This window comes from Venturia canescens, chromosome 9 (genome assembly GCF_019457755.1).
Source record: "Venturia canescens isolate UGA chromosome 9, ASM1945775v1, whole genome shotgun sequence".
NCBI classification, from domain to species: Eukaryota; Metazoa; Arthropoda; class Insecta; order Hymenoptera; family Ichneumonidae; genus Venturia; species Venturia canescens.
In genome coordinates, this window is record NC_057429.1 from 19,684,761 (window position 1) to 19,707,709 (window position 22,949).

The following is a 22,949-nucleotide window of genomic DNA, read 5'->3' on the forward strand; positions in this document are numbered from 1 at the left end:
GTTCCGACGCCGTCGAGACGCGCGCTCGTCGTCCGCGGCGAGTGCGCCAGGCTGACGCGCGAAGAGCACATTTTTCAACATTTCCGATGGCTTTTCTCCCACGAAAACAACAGCGCCCAAGTCTCGCCAAGCGAGAAGAAAAAGATCGAAGAAAAGTTGAGAGCGAAAGGCGCGCGCGAGCACGCCGCAACGAAAGAGGGAATCGCTCGTCGCCGGGCTTCCAAAATGTCGGATGAACCTTTGGCGACTGTGAAAAAAGAAAGGAGCGCTGGCAGGGGGGAGGAGGGTGTTGTGACAGCGCCACGCGCTTTTGCATTTTCCCCCTATTCAGCCAAGTCGATAGGAGAGGCTAAAGCGTCGCTCCACATGTTCCCGAGTGCGTTGGTAAATGTCCGGGCACGAGTTTCGTCGTCGTATCGAGGACGCATAAATTTAAATGGCGTATATACGTTTTCACGTATTTCTTTATCGCCTTTGCCGAGGAGGAAAGAAAGAGGAGAAGCGGCTGCGAAGGGGGGGGGGGGGGGAGGGGGAAGGGAAGAAAGAAAAACGTAACTGCGCGGCGGTTACTCGGGGAAAACACGGCACTTGACAACAATGTGCAATCGCAGCACGCGTCGTTCTCCGAGCGAAAAGAAGCGGGGCGGGCGAGTGGGGATGGAAGAAAGAGGCAGAGAAGAGCGGCGAGAGAGAGAAAGCGCGCGCGCTCGACGTTTCGTCGTTTTATTTCTCGTCTCGGCTTCCTTCCCGTCAGATTTGAGAGATTTTGTATTGTTGTCGAGTGGTCTCATCGAGGGAAGCTCGATTGCAGTCGAATCGGGTTATTGGCAGCGTTGAAGAGGGCACGGGAGAGAGCGAGGCGAAGGAGAGAGAATTGCGTATTGCTGGGAGCCTGACAACGCTCGATCACGTGGTTCGCGCGACTCGGTTTCCCGTCTCCGTCGCTCCGGCAGGCACGCAGCGAGCGGGGAAGAGTGTTCGAATTGGCTGGGTGACGAAAGAAAGGAGGAAAAGAGAATAAAAATAAAAGAGTCGTTGTTTCGATGGCGTTGGGAGAGGCGGGGGGGGGGGGGGGGGGGGGGTCGAATCGGCGTCAAGCGCGTGTCAAAAGATCGAGAGAATTTCCTCGGCCGCTGTAGACAAACTTTTTGTGATAATTTGTCGGATTAAGGACGGCAGAGAAATATTAAAAAGGAAGGAAAAATGCTTCCCCCCCCCTCCCCCGTGACGTCCGCACGTCGCGACGATGGCTCGTCGAAACGCGGAGGACGACTGCGGCCCGCTAGCTGCGCGCGTACAGCCGCGCTCGTATCCGCACAACGCACGACGACGACGCCGATGTATAAAACGTGTGGTTTCTCCGAGGGGGACAAGTGGTCGAAAAAAACAAAGGAAATGCCGAGACTTTTCGACTGCGAAGATACAACGAGGGGGGCAAAAAAACGCACGTAAATTACTCGTTTCGGGAATAAAAATGGGGAGGAAGAAGTCGAAAAAAAAAGGAGAGAAAAAAAGACGGTTGTCAAGCTCTCCAGGCCGCGGAGCGCCTCGAAAATAAATACTCGGCGTGTCTAGCGCCCCTTGGCGCAGAATAACGACGTTTCACACGCACACACAAACGCACGCGCACCCATATTTATGAACACGTAAATAGATACACATCTAGGGAATCGACACGCGCGCTCTCCGCGTTGTGCAGAACAGACAGACGGAGGCAAAGACACGCGCGAAACCGAACACCCCCGCATCCTCGATGCACAGTGAACTCGCCCGCGCAAAGGGTCAAAAGCACCACGGCAAAATAATAACAAAACCCCCACACTGGCCGATCGGCAGTTTCCCCCCGCTTCTCTCTCTCTCTCTCTCTCTCTCGCTGCTCTCTTTCTCGGTTCGCTTATAACGTCTCGCGCGGTAGCGGCACTGCTCGGCTCGACGCTACGGACGACAGAGAAAGAAAGAAAAGAGAGAGAGAGAGAGAGGGCGAGGGGAGGGGTATGTGGTATTTATGTATCGAAGTAAATGGTAAGGAAGAATATGAAGTCGTACGTCACAAACCTCGTTGTCACCGAGTTAAGCTCCGCTGCAGTATATTTTTTGTTCCTTTTTCACAGTTACTTCGTCAATATTCTCCGAGGCTACACACGCGATCTATCCTCGTGTATTCGGGGTTTTTTCTTTTTTATTTGTCACTTGACGCGCACTTGGAAACGATCTCTGCGTGTAGGTAGATCGTCCGCTGGGAGGCGCGCCGGCAGACGACGATAAGGCTCTGATCTTTCTCCCCCTTCCCCCGGACGCGCACTTTTATTTTTTATATTTTTCTCTCTAGCTCTTGCTCACACTCGGCTTTTTCACTCGCTCTGTCTCGCTCTTTCTTTCTGTGTCTCGGGCGCGCGGAATCGCGACACGATCGACGTGTTTGGCGGGTTTCCGTCCTCTCACGTCTTTATTATTATTGTTATTTGCTCGTTTTTTGATGTCTTCTCTCCTTTTGTTATTTAACTTGGTTCGTGGCTCACAATTGGTGCATTCGCGTTGACCGTTGTCGCTTTAAAATCACGTCAGGGGGGGCGCGAAAAGGAGAAGAGACTACACAACACGCTCCGACGAATATCCACCGACGCACTAAAACTCGACGTCCTCGTCCTCCTCGACGACGTCGTCGTCGTCGTCGTCGAGACTCTTCTGTCTCTCTTTCTCGTTAACGCACACACACGTACACAGGCATACACGCACGCACACGCACACACTTAAACGCACACTTGTATTTATCGTCAACCCACGACGCCCAGCGTCTTTGCACCATTAAACGTATATCACACTCACCAAATCACGAATTAATCCCCGGTTCAATCGCGAATTTAAATACCGATCGACCGAGCGGCTTTACAAAGCTTCCTATTATCTTGCTTGTTTCGTATGTTTGTTTGATTAAAAAAAAATGCCGCGATGCCGCACGAGGAACACGAGAACTGCACGCCCTAACCGCGGGCACACCGCATCGCTTTCACGGGCGAACATGGAGCCTTACGTCCCATGCCCCACCTGATTCACGAGACGCCCGCTATCGTTGTAATGGCGCTGGATCCAATACCCACCTCCCACCCCACCGGCCTCTCGTGTCCCGATTCAACAGCAGCTCTACCAACTGTACGACTGCTCGCTTGACGACAAGAAAATCCAACGAACGCAATTCTCGGTCGATCTCATTTTCACCGTATTTTACTATCCTTCGATCTTCCTTTTCATTCTAAACCTTCAAAATACTCTTTTTCCATTAAAATACTTTTCTTTCGTACTCTACCACCGATTCTTCCGCGTTTTCAAGCAATTCTCCTTTTCTCCCGAAGAGTTTGAATTTTTTCCCCCATCATCGAAAGCCGTTGCCAACCAACTTTTAGCTCGATGTTCCAACGCTCCGAGCGCCACCGTCGCGTCAGCGGGTAGTTTGAACTCGAAACAATCCCTAGTCGACTCCAAACGAATATCTAGGGATTCAAGGTGTTTAAATGAAAACGCAGTTTTTTTTTATTAATCAGATACGGTGACGTCGATATTCTTTTTATTCAGCAGTAGTAATCTATACAGATATTCGTCTTACTTGTTCGTCCTCGTGAACAAGTGGATATTTCGTCTCATTTTGAGTAAACTAAACCTTTTTTCATTATATATTTTCGTAAATTTCGGAGTAAAAAACGTTCCCCCCTCTTTTCGCCAACGAAATTTCAAACACATCGATGGCATAACGCGCAGGTCAAAAGAATTCTTTATTGCGAACAAAAAATAAAGATAACAATGGCAAACAAAATGACGTAAGGTGCGAAGTCTACGCACTCGCTTGAAAAAAAAATCTGTTTTATCTCAACGCGTAGGCTTCCTCACGGTATTTTTAGTCAACTTTTTTGAACGTTTAAAAACACGTTTAATGCACGTAAAATATTTATTGAAGGCAAATTGGCCAATCGGCTTTTCCGCAACTTCGTGTTTTTCTTAGAAATGTGATGTCGAGACGGAAAGACACTTTGCACCTTGTTTAAAGATTAACGAGGCTGCAGCCCACTGTGTGCCCAAAATTCGAAGGATTTGAGAACCTTCGATACGGAATTATTAAAGACGGAGCTTACTTCGTGTACCATTTTGAAATGGTTCACTATCGGATTCTTCGTCATGCGAACATGCAAAACTCAAATCCACCATTATAGTTCCGACGCGGGGTCTGTTCGAAGGTTGTCCACTCGCTTGTTTTTACGATCCTTCAGTATTAATCGGGGAATACAGCGCGTAAAAGGACGTCAAAAAATATAGAACATGCCAGTAAAATCGATACTCAATCGACAAGTCGATAATCTCGAACATCCGTCGTCGTTGCTGCGCACCGATAATATGTATCGGTTGTTTCCATGATCAATCAATTACAAAACGATCCATTTGTTGCTCGTTTTAGTCGCACTTTCTTCGGTTATAATTTTCTTTTTCATGGAGGTTGCGGTTGTTTCAAAATTTTCCACGGAATCCGCCTCTTCCGCGGAACGTTCTACCGGAAGCTTTTCCCCGCAAATTTTGGATTTTCTGAAGAGCGCTTTGGCGGGGGGCAAAGCTCGTGTTACCGCGGGAGGATCTCCAGTCGGAGCCTCGCGAGTAATGATCTTCGTCGAGAATTTCGACCTCGTCCGGTGGCTCCTCGAGAACCATTGGACTCTCGCCTCGACTGTGATCGCTTCTGACGTCGTGGAAGTCTTCCTGACGCTCGATCGATCTTCGATAAGGTGGACTGAATTGATCGCGCGAATAATGCTCCCGGGAGGAGCTTCGATCGAAAGGATAATTGTCCCGAGGCCGGGTGGATGGAGGGACGTTCATGCCACCGCGACGATCGTCGCGGTCCATTTGACCCGAGGGAGGCGAATTTATTCTTCGATCTTCTACCAATACGTCAGGCGGGGACAAGCCGCGATTCCAGTTATTCAAAGTCCATCGGAGATCATCGGTGTCCCTTAATTTGTTGGGATAGTCATAATTTTCACGGACGTTCCAATCCAAACGATCCATTATCGGACGCTTCTCTTCTTTCGTCACTTGTTGAAGCTCACCCGGGAATATTTGCTGGCTGAAATCAGCGGTCTTTGGCTTTATTTCGACCTGCACAGCTTTGCTCTCGGTCAGGGTCTCGTCCGTCTGACAAATTTTTTGATGAGTTTCTACGAACGGGCGCGTCGTGTCCGTCGAGTTTTGCATCTTGTCGGACGTTTCCCAGAGCAATTTTCCACGGCCTCCGCGGAGCAATATCGAGTTAGATCCGGAATCCTGGACAATAGGCTCTGCGTCGTCTTTGCTTGGGTCAAAGAAGAATCGTCCCTTCATCTTGAAGCGCCGATCTTCAGCCGGTAACTCGCGTAACGCTACCTCGCACTGCTGCAATATCTCCGGCTTGAATCCTGAGCATTTCCGAAAACGAGAAAACAAAAATATCATTCACAGGTCGTTCGAATTTCGCACTTTTTTCATTCATTTCATCATATTGCCACTTTTCTCATTAATCCTCCTTCGCGCTCAACCTTTTTCATGCACGAACTTTCTCGGAGCACTGTAGACGAGGAAATAAACCAAAGTCACAAGACGTTTCTTTCTGCAATTCGAATCTCCGGAGATTCCTGCAGTCTGATCAATCCCAAAAATCGGTGATGGTAAGAAAAACAAACTAAAAATCTCACCTGGATACAAAACTGGAACAGTGGAGGAATCTAAAAAATGTCAAAAGATAAAAAACGTGGAAAAAAAACAGAAACGTCGTCGCGTTTTGTCTAGCCCGAGAGCAATGCTGCTTTATAATCGTTCCGCGTCAACCCTAAACCCCTACGGTCTATTTTTCCGAACGTAAACGTTGCAGCAGGATCAAAAACGAGCTTCTTTTAGCGTAAGAAGCCCCGCGATAATGGGGTTTTAAACACTTTTTTCTTCGTTGTTTGACAACGAAGAAAACCGTGCCTGAGAAAGTCTGACTCGATAATAAGAGCTCCGAAATCTAATACGAAAATGTAAAAATAATTTTCAGTTGGAAAATATGTGGTAGAGATCTAGGATTGACCGAGAAAAATCCTCGTTTAGTTGATTAAAGATAAAAGCAAGTGGTGCACACCTTTAGCAGACACCGATGCTTCCAACAGGCTGGACAAACTCGTCTTTTCGAATGGCTGCAACGAGTTTGAATATTCGATAAGTAAGAGAACACTTTTTTTTCTTCAAAATCCATTTTTCTTTATGGGTAATAATAAATTTTGGAAACACTGTTATTACTTTTGAGATGACCGGAGGCTCCGGAGTTTTCAGGCGTTCCGAATGATGCGCTTCGAGCCCGTTGTACGCCGAAGAATTCAAGTTGAGATTGGGGTAGGATGACTTTGGTGACCTGCCATGACGACTTGCCATTTCCATGTGAAGCTGTAGCGTTTCCGAAGGAATGTGCGAAGGACCTCGATTTTGATTGTAGCTCATTGGGGTGGGTTCGACAGGTGCAGGAACCGGTTGGGGCGATGTCATCGGCATGGAGAGCATCGGTGGCCCGATCAAGCCCTGTTGCGGTTGCATCGCTCTTTGTGGATTTCCCTGATTGTACATAATCGGCGCCGAAGAGTAATCCGGCTGTGGTGTGTGAAGAAGCGGTCCTCTTCCCGGTTCGAAGTTCATCGGAGCTCGTGGATCAAAATTGACGAATTGCTGGTTTCCTCCCTGCTGCATGTGCATTCCTGACGGTCCAGGAGGACCAGGATGGTGCATGAATTGTTGCATCGACGACGGTGGTGGAACCGGCGCGATTTGATCCTGAGGAAACGTTGGATTCAGCAGCGGCGGTATTCCCGGCAAAAATCCTGCTGTTTGTTCCGTTTGCATCAATCCCTCGGCGCCGAATTGTCTGGCGATCTCGTTGATGAATGGAGAACGCTTCCTCGTCACCCGACGATCCGATGATTTGCTACGACTCCGTCGTCTCGAATTTGAACGTCTCCGGCTCGATGAACGTCGTCCGTTCGGCGAACGACTCCAACGCTTTCTGTAACGATCCATGCTTCGGCTTCTGTGACGATCGCGCGATCTACTTCTTCGAGCAGCCTGCCTCTCGCTGCGAAATTATTCGACCGCTAATGCATTTTACTAAGAACTGTTAGTTTATTCTGTTGCTTTCAACAATAATACTAGTTTACACTAAAAGTCTCAACTTTTATTTATTGGCTTTTTCCAGGCTCAAATTAGAGATTAGAAGTACTGACAAAGTATCGATTTTTTGAGTAATACAACGAAGGATCGATAGACTCCTAGGAAATCAATCAAATTAGAAAATTATCTTCAAATTCAGTAAATTTTACATTTTTATGGTCAAGTATTGGTCCTATATTTTCTAAAATTGCGTGGAGATTCAATTTCATCGCTTGGAATTCAGTTCTAATTCTTCTCATTCGGAATCTACCAATTTGATGGGGACCAATAAAGAAAAGGTTGCGTAGAATAAAAAATTTACCTTGAAACAAAATTGCAATATTTTCTTACCGTTCCTCGCGTCTTCTGTGTCGTTCGATGCTTCTATCTCTGCTAGCACGACGTTCCCAACTTTTTCGTCTTTCTGGTGTCACTCTAAGGGGTCGTCTCTCATCGTCCATACGTCGATTGGGACTCAATCTAGTCCTGTCGTTGCTCCTTCTTCTGGGTGGAGTGTTCATTCGACGGTCCGGGCTCCTGCGGCGGTCACGGCTTTTCCTGTTGCTCCTTGTTGTTGTCCGTTCAGAAATGTGTTTGTCGCTGATGTCCTGAATGGCTTCGACCTCAGTGCCAGGAGGTACCACATTATCAGACTCCAGGAGATTCTTGATAGCCTTTTCCTTCTCCGCGAGTATTTTCCTCGCAGTGTCTTTCTTCGTCCTCATTTTATCGCGTTCTATGTCCTTGGAACTCTTGGACGGATCACGGCGCAGATCCTCGCGTCTCCTTTCCTCTCTCTTCGCTCTATCTCGATCTCGCTCACGATCTCGATTGTGGGAACTCCTGCGCTCTCTCCTTGGACGCTCCCTACAATTGTTCTTTTACTATCACACTGTTTAACATCACACAACTTATTTTACAAACTGTCAAGTCTCTGACAAATAACCCATCAAAAAACTCAAAAATGCTGTGAAATAAGTTTTACATCTCACGGATTACAAAATCTTTCTAAATTGTAAACTCAAACGATAAAAAATTAGCTGATTATTATTTATAAACTTACTAAAATATCTATTCTACTGAAATTATGTGTTTTTTCTCATTTTCTATCATGAATCACCTTCGTTTCTTCTTTACTTCTAGTTTTTGGCAATATTAATTCGTACAATCTTATTTGAATAAATATATAATTGTTATTCTTCGAGTCAAAGAGTTGTCTCAGGGAAAATCTGTCGTGTTCTCTCTTATTCTCTTCGGCTACCTCGATGACTTGGTGCGTTCACGATCCTTATTGCGCTCCTCTCCTCTGGATGAATCGGGTGATTTTTCTGTGCCTCCTTCCCAGGTGTCTACGACGGCCAGTTCATCGATGAAGTCTTTGTCATTGAAGAATTCATCAAGTTTGTCATCCGGGATTTCAGCAAGCCCTTCGATGGCACGTTGCACTGCATTGTTGTCCAGTTTATTTTCCTCCGAATCAGCATGCTCAGTTTCCACGTTACCGGACACTGTGGTCGCCGGCTTCTCGCTATTCGAGTCTGTAGGAACTTTGGTACTTGCGCTTACCTCGCTCATTTTCGGGTTTTTCCGTATTGACACACGTTCAAAATTTTACACACCCGCAAAACAACAGACCACTCGGGAACGGAAATTCAGGAAAACAACGAAGTGACAAAAAGAAAAACAATGAAAATGGTAAAAATTAGGATACGGGAGATAAGATTATTGGGACCTACGGATTGCCTCGATGTTTTAACACAGCAATTTTTTTTTGTACAATCATTTTTCCTTCCGATCTCCTTCGATGACGACGAATCGATTCTTCAATCTTCTTTCTTTAGTGAAAAAGATCGTTGGTGAATGAAAGTTAACTCTCGCGTTGTCGATCGAATAACTTTTTTGCGTTCGTCAAATTTTACATTTTTTGTTAGTTACGTTCTTTGGCATTGTAGCCGCCATGTCACTTTTGTTAGAGTATATACTAAATATGTGCAATTACAGACGCGTGTTGAGCATGTATGTACACATCTTATTCGCATTTGCCGAGCTCAGTCGGTGTTTCGTTTAATGGGGTGTTTCATTTCCGATCGTGTAACTTGTGGTTTTCTACTATACCCAGATAACCCGTGAAGTACTCCCGTGAGCTGCTTGCCTGGTGATTTTGAATTTTGATTTTTTTTAACGATAAATAAATCATTTGTCGTTGTCAAAAATTAGTTGAGGCGGGGAGAACTGAGCTCAGCAGCGACGAAGGGACTCTCGATATTTATTCGAACGAGCGCTTTGAGTTTTTTGAATGCACTCAAATTTCACGGCCCTGGTACTACAAATTTGATCTGTCGAGGTTGCCAGCCCTGCTGCAGTGTAGTAAAATAATACTGCGGAAGAGAATCCCGAGAAAGAATGAAGATGAGAACGAGAGACTTAGTATGGCGGCGGACGGCGTACGCAACGTTTCGTAGGATTGCGTAATAGTTCGACAGTGCAGTGAATATCCACGCAGACGTGCACTCGTAACATCATCCTCGAGCTAATCCACCGTCAACTCAAGACCCAAATAAAAAGAAAGAAGACGCAAAGAACAGGAGGCAAAACAAGAGTTTTTCAGTAGTTTCGGTACGCGTCAAGTTTGTAACATGAATATGTCGACGAGTCATCACGAGTCTCGCTAGTGAGAATAAGGATGCTTTTGGTGATTACAAAATCCCGGTAACGAACGGTGAACAGTCGTCGACGACGACGTCGTCATCATCGTCGTCCGGCGCAAGTGAACGTAAAATGTCGACAATTAAAACAACGAGTACAGCGAGCGCTGGTGCACCACGCTTTTTCCCTGTACTCAGTGCCCTCAAGTACGAGCACTTTGTCGCCGGTATATCGGGTGGCGTTGTGTCCACCCTTATGCTGCATCCTCTCGATCTCATCAAAATTCGATTCGCAGGTTAGTCCAAAATTCGCTACATATCGAATGATGAAAAAATGATTAACAATATGGCTTTCGAAATAAGAAAGAATATATACTTTGTGCGAAATCGTTTCCAATTCCACGTTGAATCATCGTGAACTGACGTCTCTAGACAACCAAAATTTTCTGATTTTTATATAATTTTGTCTTTTTTAAAACACGATACTCGGACTAGCGATTGCCAACCCGGAAACTTTTTTTCGTCTTTGCACGTGAGTTCTTTGTCACTTGACGACATTGGGCAAGTGATGTATACCCTTGATAGCGGATATACATATCTGGCTATATATGCGTACGTGCTTATATAGTAAGATATTTCGGGTATTCCGGGCCCATGTGACTCTTTCGGATTGATTAGTGTCGTGTAACGGATAGACGAAACATTTTTTTTCACTATTTTCACCAAATGCTACGTCATTTTCGTTTCGCATTATTTTGTAAATGTGAACTAAGAAAAATCAATACCGAAAAATTTCAAGAACTCTCGTCGATCATGCATGGCGATATCCATTCATTTGCCTTCTTTTTGCACGACTTTATCTCGATTCCCAATTATTTTATGACGATTGTTAGAACGTTCAGTGCAAATTGAATCGACCGCGCTAATCCTAACCTCAACGCACCAACCTAAAAAATTGAAAAATCTTGAATTCTCTCACGAACCCTCACCGAATCGATTCTTCTTTCGTTATCACGTTTTCTGTATTTCAATCATATCATATATTTGTTGCGTGAAAATCGAAATGGCGGATTTTCGTCGACTTGAACATTCGAAAAAGTCCATTTTTTTCATGGGCTCGTGGTTCGAAGAGACGAGTTCGGCCCATGGAAAGTCTTACGAAAAATATTGGTTATCTAACTCGAGGGTTATCCAGAGTTCAATGAAATGTCTGTACTTTTTTTTCCCGAGTAGAGATATGTTTACGCGCGGAAGATTGAGGTTAAATCTTCGTTTCCAACAGAACTCTTCTTAACCATCATTTGCCTTTTACTTTAGCAAAACGTTTGGCCGATTCTAAAATAGAATAATAATTTCTGAATTTCATCATCTGCTTTTTGATTGACACGAAAGACGGAAATATAGCAAGACCAATTTTCAGTTTTCGCTTTAGCCAGGATCTGGAGATTCATCTATTTTCTTCTCAACTTCATCGGAGTGGAAACAATTTTCAATTATTAAAAATTTACAGCACTGACATCGATTCTCGTACGTCCTCGAAGGTGTGAAATAAAAAAATACATATTAATGCGAGAGCGGCACGTGGCTTTGAGTCAATGACAGGAGATCGCGATTCGAACTTGAAAACTGTTTTCATTTTCCTCGTTATCTGAACTTGTAGTTTCAACTCAAAATATCTTGTTCTAATAATACTCGCATCGAGTCTTGGTAATTTTTCGTTTTTCAATAGAGGTTATGTGCAGTTTATTTTCGCTAGTGAAGAAGATGAACAAAGTCACTGTTTTTCGGAGGTTCGAAGTATTGACGAGGCTGTCTGGTTTTTTTGCGTTTCCACAATATTTCGTCGAATAAATAATTGCGATAAACGCGCGATTGATTATGAAATATGGAAAAATAAATTGAAAAACAATTCATCGAATTTTTCACGGTTGTATGAATACGAATAATAAAAATTCAATGAAATTGTGGCGGCTGGGAACGAATTCAATGCTCGGAGCTGTACCCTGTCAAAAATAGTTGCGGGAGCGTCCATTGTTCGCTCGGAAACGTTTTGACCAACAAAAGCGACAGAATTAGGGCTCCGATAACATTGAGAGGTGATTAAAACCGATATTGTAGAAACGTGATATTTCAAGCTCGGAATCGACTCCGACGTGCACCATTCAACACTATAGGAATCGATATTCTGTTTTTTATCGATTGAATAATCGTAATTCAAAGCGAATGATAAATCGCTTATTTTTTTGTTGTTTGCTGAAATAATTGAACAAGGTGCTCCGTTCCAGTCACGTCGATTTTCATCCGTTGAAATGTTTTTGTGTTCGTTAGTGATAAATCATTTTTCTCTTGCTGCAATTGTCTGGAAACCTGAACTTTGCACGGCGCGAAAAGATAAAAGGAGGAATGGTTAATGCACCACGTGTTTCTTCCTCGATATTCGCGCTTTGTTTTTCTCATTTTTGATTATTTATTTATTCACTTATAACTCGTAATCTCGAAATAGATTCTTCATAATGGAATACACACACGCCGTTTCCCTCGTTTCCTATTCTAGCGAGCTTGGAAAAGTGAGAAAAGTTTCGATCTCAAATTGGATTCATTTCGGGGCTCTTTGAAAATGAAGAAAATCGTAAAAACAATATAATAAACAAATAACGTAAAAATATGATTATATTATTTTTAGACGATTGTGAATATTTTACAGGTGAGTTTAATGAAACTATTATGAATAAATAAACGAGCAATGAATATTTATGCGATCGAGGCTGCAACGCGTGGACTATTTTTAAATCTTCGTACGAAAACGGGAACATCGGAATAAGGTTCGTGTGCGGTTTGGTAGAATCTGACGTACGTCGCATTGAATAAAAATATCGTAATTGGTTTATGTGTAAAAAGTAATTACAAAGTTTGAGATTTCATCATTTTTCCGAGTGTTGAAAATTCAGTTTTTGTCAGTCGTAATATATTTTGGCTGTGGATCAAATCGCGAAGGAATTCCGTGAATTGCGTCAGAAACGACGCGAGAACGACGACCAGCTGACTTAACTGGGGAAAATCACGTGCGCCGAGTTCGAGTGAATTCGTGAGCGTATGAAAATATGCACATACATTGAGCCGGGGATATTCCGGTTCGTCTGGATCGGTCCTTGACCTTGTCAATATTTTTTTTCCCTCCGACGAGCCAAAGTGACCCAGAAAATATTGGACCGAAATACACAAACATCAATAATTCCATGACTATTGAACTTTCTATTTTCGTGAAATATCTCAAGATCGTTGACTTTCGTCATCGTTTTACATCGTTGATTATTGATGATCGACGAGGAAAAAAAATGAAAAGATAGCGACTGCCTGTGATAGAACGTGGAAAAATGTAGTTTCTGTTCCTGCGAAGGTGAGAGACTCTGGTGAAAGTGAGTCACGATCGTTGTCGAGGAGAATGAAGAAATCCTTTCTGCTCGTAGATCCGATAATTTCTGTCAATTTCTCTACATATTTTTCGTTAGACTTCTCAATTATTTCAAATTGAGGAAACATTGTATATGAAAAAAGCATTTTTTGAGGTTAATTATTTCTATTGAAACGAAATTTTATGATATAAAATGTGCTAAACTTGTTACAAGTTACAGATTTCGATGAAATAATTGATAAATAATTTAAAAAAAAAGTATTTTCAATTATCAATTTTCTTTGCAATGAAAGAATTGAAATTCATTCAAATTACAATAATTGAAAATATTCTTTGAATCGATAATGTTTTTAATTATTACTTTTTTCATCAATTGAATTTTCTATGTCTGTGGAATGGTTGAACGAGAGATGCTTGAGCCGAACAAATTGTCTTATCGCTAGATATTAATCAAGGAAATGAAACTCGTGTAGCTCGTATCAATACCATATCAATTTTTTCTCACAGATAAGAATAACAGTGATTCCCAGTTATAAATTGTTGTTTTTTGTTCTTTACTTACATGATAATTCAGTCAACGATGGCCTCACGACGACAGCACCGAAATACACGGGCCTCAGAAATGCCATGACTGAAATCATCAAAGTTGAAGGACTGCGGGGACTTTACAGGGGTGTCATACCAAACGTACTGGGCTCAGGATGCTCGTGGGGTCTTTATTTCTATTTGTAAGCATTTAACATCAATCACCTTGGATGAGATTTCAAGTCTAATTGTTAATTAAAACAAAACTTGATTCAATGATTAATCATCACTTTTATATGTAAATTTGAATTTCCTACAGAGTTCATATTGACGGCGGAGCCTGTAATTATCATTTAATTCCACTTTTTCCTATTGACTAACGTTGCTGCGCATGTTTCAGGCACAAAAAATACTTGAAGCATTCTTTAATGTGTATACAATCTGAAAATCTGGAAAGTATGAAGGAAAACTATTCGATAAATTAATATAAAATGTTGTATTTCCAGAAAAGTTAGAATTTGACTGAAATCTACGTTATTTCCAATTTCTAGTATATTCGAAATTATCAACCGCGAAGGTACTCAGGAAAACTTATTAAAAAAAAAAAAAAATTGAGACATTTGGCATTATTTGTGCAAAAATGACCCATCGTCTCAAAGAAAAGTTAATAATAATGCACCGTCAACTGAGCAATCTCGTTAAATTCATGTTTCAATGATCTCATAAGGTTGTTAATTTTAATGGGAATTATTTGTTTCTTTTTTACAGTTATAACTACATAAAAACATCGGTGCAAGGTGGAAATGCAAAAAAACCACTGGGACCAACGCTGCACATGGTTTGTGCAGCGAATGCCGGTGTCCTGACGCTCTTATTGACCAATCCAATTTGGGTCGTGAAAACTAGACTGTGTTTGCAATACAAAGACGACGTTCACCTCGCGGAATCAAAGAGGTACAGCGGTCTGACAGATGCACTGAAAAAAATCTACAAAACCGAAGGTGTCAGAGGCTTGTACAAAGTGAGTTCTATAATTCATTCCAAACATTCAGAAACCAAACATTCTTAGTATTTCACGTTTAGACTGGGACATTTCCCCATTTTTGAGCGATTCTTATTAATTTTATTTCTTCCTTATCCTAGGGCTTAGTTCCTGGAATGTTTGGTGTTTCTCACGGAGCTATACAGTTCATGACGTACGAGGAGATGAAGAACAAGTATAATGAATATCGGTTATTGCCCATTGACACTAAAATGGTAAGATTCTTTCGAGCCAATCAATTCATCTCAAAATTTGTCCTCGTAACGATTAATCTGCATTATTTTCCACTATAAACTATCATTCATCATTCTTATTGAATTGACCTAATTTTGAAGTTATTCGAAACCGAACCTCGTTCCTCAAAACAAAAAAAAATGATATCTTGTTGATAAAAAAATGTATCGCAATTATTCGTAACAGCGAAATCTCAAAATATTTTGCAGAAAGCTGAAATTATGACAGCCACGATATTTTTCAATGGTGGAACATGTTGATTAATCATTGGTTTGACTTATGAGAAATACGTGATGAAAATAAATTGAAAAAATGTCAACAGGGCACATCGGAATATATTGTTTTCGCGGCGATATCAAAACTGATAGCGGCAGCATCGACGTATCCGTATCAGGTGGTGAGAGCACGATTGCAAGATCATCACCACGATTATCGAGGGACGTGGCACTGCATACAGTTGACATGGAGGTCAGAGGGAATAAGGGGTTTTTATAAAGGCTTATCACCCTACCTTGTGCACGTGACGCCGAATATATGTTTGATTATAATTATTTATGAGAAATTTACCCATGGCGTCTGAGAATCTCTCGTTAAATCGATCAAGAAGATAAACAGAACCTTAGATATTCGAGCTAACGATTTAGATGAGAGAATCGTGGCGGAAGGATTCACCTGTTGATTTTGATATCTTTGAATCAAAACAAGTTGATCTGACGCCGAATCTTTTGGTTTCTACTCTCACACCAATGTCAGACTAATTTTTCCATTTGGGCAGATGCAAATCAGTATTAAACAAACAAGAAACTTTAACGATGTTTTTTCTCTTTCTCTATTCGCTGACATCACCGCTACGTTACTCTTTTGTTCGGAAACCGAACTAGACTTTCCTGAATGCTTCTGCCACGTGCTTACGGCGAGATATCTCGCGACTGTGTCCTTTCATGAATATGAAGAAAAACAATGAAAAATGAACATACAAAAGACTAGTAAAAACACAACCCGGACACAAAAAAAACGGGGATTATCGGCTCAATTTATCAATTACGTTATTTCGAATAAATCACTGATTATCAATGTATGTTAGGCTACGACGTTACCGGAAAAATTTATATCGTACCGTCTCTATTTCTACGACGTTTATTTTTCAGTGACACGAGGTTATAACTGCTTTTTTTTTCAACGAAGCTTTTTTATTCACTGGTTTGTATGTTTTTAAAAAGATTAACGAGAAATTGTTTACGCAAATGTCCGAGATGATTTTTCATCGATCGCTAATTATTTATTCGAAATTTCATTTCGTACCTCGGAGTTACGAGAATTTTTCATCTCTCGTTTTGCTTACGCAACGTTAAACGTGCTCAAGATATTTGACATTAAGAGCCACTAAAAAAACGTTAAAGAAATGCAAAAAACAATCAAAACTTTTATCGTTAAGTCTCTGATTGGAAGTTAAACGATTCGGGGGGCAACGTTCTCTGGTTCGGTACGAAATTTTTTTCGATCTTAATACTTTTGTACGCTTCTTCGTTGTTTTTTCTCTCTCGATTACTGTTATTTATCACTTTTTCACGGTATTCTCTTTTTACCAGTTCCGAAACATCGTTTGACAAGTGGACAAAATTTCGTCGTTGGATGTATCTTTAGTTTTTGGTCTCCTCGAGAGCTCATTGTTCATTATCTGTTTTTATCTTTTCAAACACTAACACGAAAGTTTGTCACTAGTTCGAACGGTCGTATAACGATATTGTCGTTTTTACACTGTTCCGAATCGTGCTATCGCGTTACAATCCTCTTTAAAATACTCAATGGGAAAGGTCGAACTTTGTGAAAACAAAAGGTCGAGTGGATGCTTTGTGCTCTGATTGAATAGCAGTCGCATTGAGAAATTTAATATCGTTGCAACTCTACAATTCGATCGAAAACCATTTTACCGGTTGACTGGTAAACTTTTTTCTGTTTACGTGATAAAACTGATGCAAGCAAATTATTCAACAGAATATAAAAATATTTGTTCCCGAGGGTTTTCGAGGCTGCTGATTCCATTTCTGAACTTCATTTTTATCCTGCAGTTCGAATAAAATTTCGTCAAAGTTTTTTTTATAAATAATTATTTATAGTCGCGTTTGGAGGCCGATGTTCGGTCTGACCTTTGTGAAAATTGGTTGAAAATGAAAATGCTGGAATTTCGCGCATAAAAAACAGGAGAAAAATCTTGTTGATTATTTACGGTCCTGGTTTATTTACAGAGTTGCTCCAACATCGCAATTTATTTCGAATGCCATAAAACTTGGATTGAAAAAATCGATGTAAAATATGATCGGTAGGAAAAAAAACGAATTTTATTGGTGCATCGCCTCCAAAATTGCTGATGAGGAAACAGCAGCTTTTGTTTATTGTCAGAGTAAAAAGCAAGCTTCTGATATTCGTCCAAATTTAGACTCAGCAACGTTTTCTTGACCACGTATACTTGCATTTTCGAAGCAAAATTCAACGTGAAAATGATGAAATGGCGAACGGTGATGGAGAGAAAAATAATTAAAAATTTGAAGTAAAAGTGAGAAAAACGACGTTTCGAGTACGCTTTCGTTTATACGGGGAAAAAGGCAAATTCGAATGGTTGTCTGCTAATGATTCAGTAGAATGAGTGAAATAATTTTAAGCTAATATACAGCGACGAACGTTTCTTTTTGTTAAGGCCAAAGTCAAGGAGAAATGAATTTTTGTGATTTGGCAGACCAAAATAATGTACATCGACCACACTCGATAATTGTGTCCCCCCATTCGTCAAATCTTCAAAATGCTCCTCTCAAATATCTCGAGAATAATAACGCGATGCACTTCATTGCTTGACGCGTGAAACGCTGTTATAATTCACGAATTCTTATTGTTTTTTATACTTTCACAATCTTTTCAAATCCTTCATATAATTATTGAAAAATATTGACGAAATTTTCTTCGAGATCTTCGTGTATTTAATAAAAAGAGAAAAAATCTATGGAAAAGGTGGATAAAAGCGAAGTGGAATTTTCGAGGGTCACTCATTCGTCTCTAACGCAATTTGTAAATACTAGAACGAATTTAATTTATGCACGAGCCTTCTTTACTGTACATAGGACTTTTTAGATTTCGAAGTAACGATTCTATCACCACTTTTCTTTAATTCAAAGGAGGATTTCGAATACGAAAAATGTTTGTCCAATTTCAAATAAAAAATCGCAAGACTTTTTCCAACAATTTGAAGAAAGGCCAAATCCTCCTTAAAGTTTTGCTTTGTGAACGAGTGAACGGCGTTTGATCATATTACGAAATACGAAATGGCAGAATCAAGTATTCAGTGTGCGGAGAGAATTTCACGAAGAAAATAATTATTGTTCGAATAAGGAATGAGGGGATTTCGTTGTCACAGTTGACGAGATAATTATTCTCAGTAGAATCGAATAATGAATAATGAACGAAAGATGAATGAGAAAAAAGAGGGAATAACTCGAAATCTCTATCATCCGAATTACATGACAGCATTTCCTCCATGGAACTGTATCTTATTTTATTTTTCCTCTCTTCTTCAAATGTGTGCTACTATTCTCGTAGATAAATAAATGCGAAAAAAATGAATATGTTAATCTGTAAATGCAGTGGCTGGTCCATTGTTCACAGTGTTAAGATACAAAACCTAATGTTATCGACGGAGCTTCCTGTTTCTTATTATTTAGTGTGAATGGAAGGCGAAAATCGTGTTTTTTTGTTTGTGGAAACGTAAGTGGACGAGGAAACAAAGCGAATGAAAAAAAAATCACCAGCAGTACCGTTTCTATGTTTCTCTTGTTCTCATCGTTCGTCATTTTCATCGATGTTTTTGTCCACTGCTACGTCTACCGAACCTGGGAACGTTTTCGAGGAAATAAAAATGATTAATTTTCTGAGAATCGCTAAATCGTGGGTCCCGATGGCCTCGATTTTTTTTGGGTTTTTGATCTCTCTTGCAGTGGCGCAGTGATCAGAGTGTGCACACAAAGATTTCGCATCGTCCCATTGACAATTATTCTCGTTAAATCACCGCCACGAAAAAAAGCGATGATCAGAGTCGTGGGTGGTTCGAGTGTCAGTTTAAACTTACGTAAACGCGTATAAATCTCCAGATTTATCCTTTCATCAAATAAAAAAATCGTATTGCTGGTGGTTTTTTGCAGGGGTGAAGGCGCGATCGGATTTTACAAGGGTTTGAGTGTCAACTTGTCGAGAGTCGTACCGGCAACAGTCATTACGTTCGTAACGTACGAGCACGTGTCCCACGCACTCCTGGCAATCAAGAAAATCCCAGACGCCGAAGAAATTAAAGCCACGAGTCCGATTCCTGTGAAAACTGTGAAACTGTGAAACGGAATTATTCCTTAGCACATTTTGCCGTTGATGGATGTTGTGCTTTCCCATCGTTAGCTTTTGTGTGCTCTGTCGATTCAAGATTGACCGACGAAATAATCAGCACAACTTAGAAACAACCATTGCGACGTTTCGTTCTTCGTTCGTCAAGAAAAAGTGAACGAATATCTGAACAGAAGGGAATGACAATTCAAGACTTGATCGCTTGCATTTTTTAAAAATAAGTTTCTCCAAACGAAGGAGCACCAAAAAAATATTGAAACAACTCTTCCGACTAAATTTTCACTCGGAAACTTCAAATCGATAAATTCTTGCAATGTTACTGATGCTTTTGAAAAATAATGAAAAACGAATCGAAAGATGACAGATTCCATTCGTTCTTTTTCCTAGTTCAGGTGGACATGCGAATCGATTTTGAAATAAATTTCAATCGAATACGAGCTCACTCAACTTGAAACGTGCAAGAGGAATTTGTTCCACCGACGTGTGAAAGCTCCCCTTAAGTATTCCGTGAAATTTCTTCGCCTAGAGTCAAAACTCATTTGCTCACTGGAACATTGTTCTAAATGCAAATATCAATGTACTTACGCACTTTCCACAAAAGGTTCGCCAAAGTAGAGACTATAATTGTATGAATGTCATTTGTTTTTGCGTTCTCGCTCACAGTACGTTTTCATGAATGTTGATGATTTACTCCCATCTTGAAACGGCTCAGGAAAAACGCGTTTTTCCCCAGTGCTGAAAAATCGTATGAAAAAAGTCGATTTTTCAAGATATAAAAAAGTAAAAAATAAAGAATTATGAATATCTTTCTAATGATCGAAGTTGATGGGGATTCTGAGCGATTTTCTAAAAGATTTTCTAAAGATTAAAAGATTTATTGTTCTCGATATTCCTTCCACAATTTCATTATTTTTTTTCTTCGTCAACGTTTTAGTTAAAGAAGCAAATAATTTAGCGCCTCATCCATTAAAATGATAAACGCACGACACGCCTATGTGCGTCTTCGGTAAATTCTCAATCCTCCAAATCGACCTTACCGCAACATTTCCTTTTTTTCGATGTCTCAGCGCTTTATTATTATTGCCCACGAGGAAAAAATTCACATCTCGATGTAATTAGCACGTAAGATTGTTAGAAGAGTGGTAGATCGCAGCGCTGTACCCGATCGTGCGACACGCGTTAGAATTGTAGCAATAGTAAAAAATAAAAAAAAAAAACAAAAAAATAAAAAACGTAAAAACTGAGACAATCGACGATCGTATTTCATTCGATCCTGCGTGCTGTGAAAGCACTATGATTTTGACACGAAACAAATGAATCTCCTTACCGTGGGAAATCGTGGCCGTGAACGACTCTTCATTTCTCGTTTACAATGTCAAATTTCTTAATTAAACCGAACTTTTCCAGCAATTATTCATGAACTTTCATTAACTTCTGCAGTTACAAATTTTCAAGTGTTTTTCACAATTTAACCAACAGTAAAAAGTGGTTTTATTAGCTGAAAGAAATAAACTCGAGAATAATCACCCAATTTTCGACGAGACAATCGATAACGAATGTTCAAGGTTTTCAGTCAATGTTTCCGGTGAGAAAATTCAAGGAAGCTCAACGAAAAAGTCTGGACATTTTTGACATTTGAAGAAAAGTGAGTTCGATGATATTTTCATTAGTTTGACTCTAAAAAAATAATTTCAATATCGCGTATCAACGGCGTTTGTACAAATTGGAAACGTCAAAACTTTATCAGATTTTTCCGAATGCAATGACGTAAGTGGCAAGAATCTTCTTAAATTGCAATTTTCATTCAAACTTTGCCAAATGAGAAAAAAAATAAAACCGATCAGTTATGTAAATGAACTTTTAAATCCTCCTTACCTACATCAACGAATGTTCCAGTTACTCAAATTACAAATGGATCGATTAATCTACTCATTAGCAGTGATTATTTTCCATCGACGTATGTTCTGAAAGTGTAAGCCTGACGTTCACTTTCTGACTTCTTACGTCTCCCCACCTCGTTCTCTATTGTTTCACCGCATTGCCCGTTGCCGCTGGCATTTTCTTCGTGCCCGGATCTGCTGTACGATACGAAACGAAAGTTTCGGTGAAACGGTAACGTGCTCTATGTATATCAGGCTCTTACGGCGGAGTTATTGTGGTTTCATAGTCTTCGTATACTCGGGTCTCGATGGGTCGTTACATCGCTCAAAAGTTTTGTTCTCCATCGACGGTGTCATTCGATTTTTACAGTTGATCACGAGTTCGATTCAAGTAAAAAGTTCACTTTGGCCAGAAATAAAACGAAAATAAGGAAATTATTTGAAATTTGATTCGATTACGACTCAAGATCCAATTCGAAATAAAACTGTCAGAATAAAAAGAATTCGAAAAAATTCGTGAAAAAAACACTTTTTTGCACTTGGAGTGGATCAAAATTGATTCTGTAATGGGTCGTATATAAAAACGTCAATTCGCATTCGTCGTTTGAACACGCTACGAATGTTGTCATAAAATTCCGCTAAGCAAATAGTGGACCAACGAAATCAGTCGGTGATTCTTCGTGAAATAATCGATTATTGGTTATCATCGAACGGGTTTTTCAATCCTCCGTTAAACAAAAAAATAATGTGTTAGTTGTTTTCAAGAAGTGGTGTAATTTACCGGTCAAAGGCAGAGTCTCGTCCGAAAAAGTGTGGTTACGAATTTCCGGATTTTTGGGCTCGTCGGATTGTACAAAGAAATATCGCGGGCGACAAAATCTTGAACTCTGTTGACGAATGCACGAAATTAGTTGCAAATGACGCGGTACTCAATATTTTGGTGTTGTAATTGATAAAATAAAAGTTTGTAAATTGGGGAACCCCTCAATTGAGGCTGATAAGTGTACGCTTCGAAAAACCTCGCTCCTCGCCTTCCTCGTCCGTCGAGTGCTGCCACGGTGCGGTCGTTCGTGAAAATAGAGCAAAGCCGAAACCGGCGTTTGTGTTGTGAAATAGGATGAGCGACCGTTCGACAGACGTACACACGCGATAGAGGCTTTCTCGATCTCGTGAGTCCCGCAGTCGCTCTTTTGCCGGAGACAAGAGGCATAAAAAATAGTGATAAGAGTGTGCATGATCAAGAGAAAAACGACAGAGAGGGAGGAATTTTTAGAGGCGAAAATCTTTCTTAGTTACATAATAATAAAAGAGAACAGAACGACTGGAAATCGAATTTCCCTCCTCTCCTCGATCCTGCATCTTCGTTCAATCTCTCGTCCTCCCCTCGAAGAGGCGCGTGCGTGTTTTCTTTCTTTCTCTTTCTCTCTCTTTCGCCCTCTCGGTTTCTCTTACTCGCGGCTAAAGATAATCGCACGTTTTCGTGAGCAAAAGCAAGATGGCTGAATGGGTTCAGCTGTGGTGACATCGGCTGTGAGAAGTTCGCGTTCGAAACAAACAAGTGAGAAAAATATTTGGGAGAGCGTAGTGCACAAAGGGAAGAAAACGAAAGTGCGAGCGTGCAAGCATCAACAAATGGTAAG

The 22,949-nt window shown here is 41.0% G+C and overlaps 3 protein-coding genes across 5 annotated transcripts in view; 1 reads left to right on the forward strand and 2 right to left on the reverse strand.

Annotated features, from left to right (window-relative positions):
* Positions 1-3,035, reverse strand: part of mnb (minibrain) — a 69,204-nt gene extending 66,169 nt beyond the window's left edge. The window contains exon 1 of one of the 2 annotated variants that reach the window (XM_043428623.1): positions 2,056-3,035. The gene's annotated coding sequence lies outside the window, so the exon portion shown is untranslated. Of the gene's footprint in view, positions 1-2,046 lie in introns of both variants that reach the window. The other variant, XM_043428625.1, reaches the window with a different exon arrangement.
* Positions 3,036-3,545: 510 nt separating this feature from the next.
* LOC122415987 (uncharacterized) lies at positions 3,546-9,211 on the reverse strand. 2 transcript variants are annotated; one of them, XM_043428619.1, is made up of 6 exons: positions 8,453-9,209; positions 7,543-8,058; positions 6,295-7,117; positions 6,137-6,191; positions 5,712-5,741; positions 3,546-5,435 (listed from the first exon to the last, which is right to left on the reverse strand). In XM_043428619.1, the coding sequence occupies exons 1-6, from the start codon at positions 8,764-8,766 to the stop codon at positions 4,495-4,497; spliced, it is 2,679 nt and encodes an 892-aa protein (XP_043284554.1). In that variant the 5' UTR covers positions 8,767-9,209; the 3' UTR covers positions 3,546-4,494. The 2 variants fall into 2 exon arrangements, with proteins under 2 accessions (XP_043284554.1, XP_043284555.1); XM_043428620.1 differs by lacking the exon at positions 5,712-5,741 and having other exon boundaries at positions 8,453-9,211.
* A 394-nt stretch (positions 9,212-9,605) lies between these two features.
* Positions 9,606-21,282, forward strand: LOC122415992 (mitochondrial folate transporter/carrier). Its single transcript, XM_043428628.1, has 6 exons — positions 9,606-10,132; positions 13,823-13,976; positions 14,542-14,794; positions 14,917-15,030; positions 15,372-15,517; positions 19,237-21,282. The coding sequence occupies exons 1-6, from the start codon at positions 9,970-9,972 to the stop codon at positions 19,421-19,423; spliced, it is 1,017 nt and encodes a 338-aa protein (XP_043284563.1). The 5' UTR covers positions 9,606-9,969; the 3' UTR covers positions 19,424-21,282.
* The last annotated feature ends 1,667 nt before the right edge of the window (positions 21,283-22,949 follow it).

Bases quoted from the DNA above. Each gene is read 5' to 3' on its own strand.
- LOC122415992 (XM_043428628.1), top strand. From the start codon at position 9,970: ATGTCGACAATTAAAACAACGAGTACAGCGAGCGCTGGTGCACCACGC. The intron at 10,133-13,822 runs GTTAGTCCAAAA...ATGATAATTCAG, and splicing joins CATCAAAATTCGATTCGCAG to TCAACGATGGCCTCACGACG. The intron at 13,977-14,541 runs GTAAGCATTTAA...TCTTTTTTACAG, and splicing joins TGGGGTCTTTATTTCTATTT to TTATAACTACATAAAAACAT.
- LOC122415987 (XM_043428619.1), bottom strand. From the start codon at position 8,766: ATGAGCGAGGTAAGCGCAAGTACCAAAGTTCCTACAGACTCGAATAGC. The intron at 7,118-7,542 runs GTAAGAAAATAT...ATAATTTCGCAG, and splicing joins CACAGAAGACGCGAGGAACG to CGAGAGGCAGGCTGCTCGAA. The intron at 5,436-5,711 runs GTGAGATTTTTA...GGAAATGCTCAG, and splicing joins TGTTCCAGTTTTGTATCCAG to GATTCAAGCCGGAGATATTG.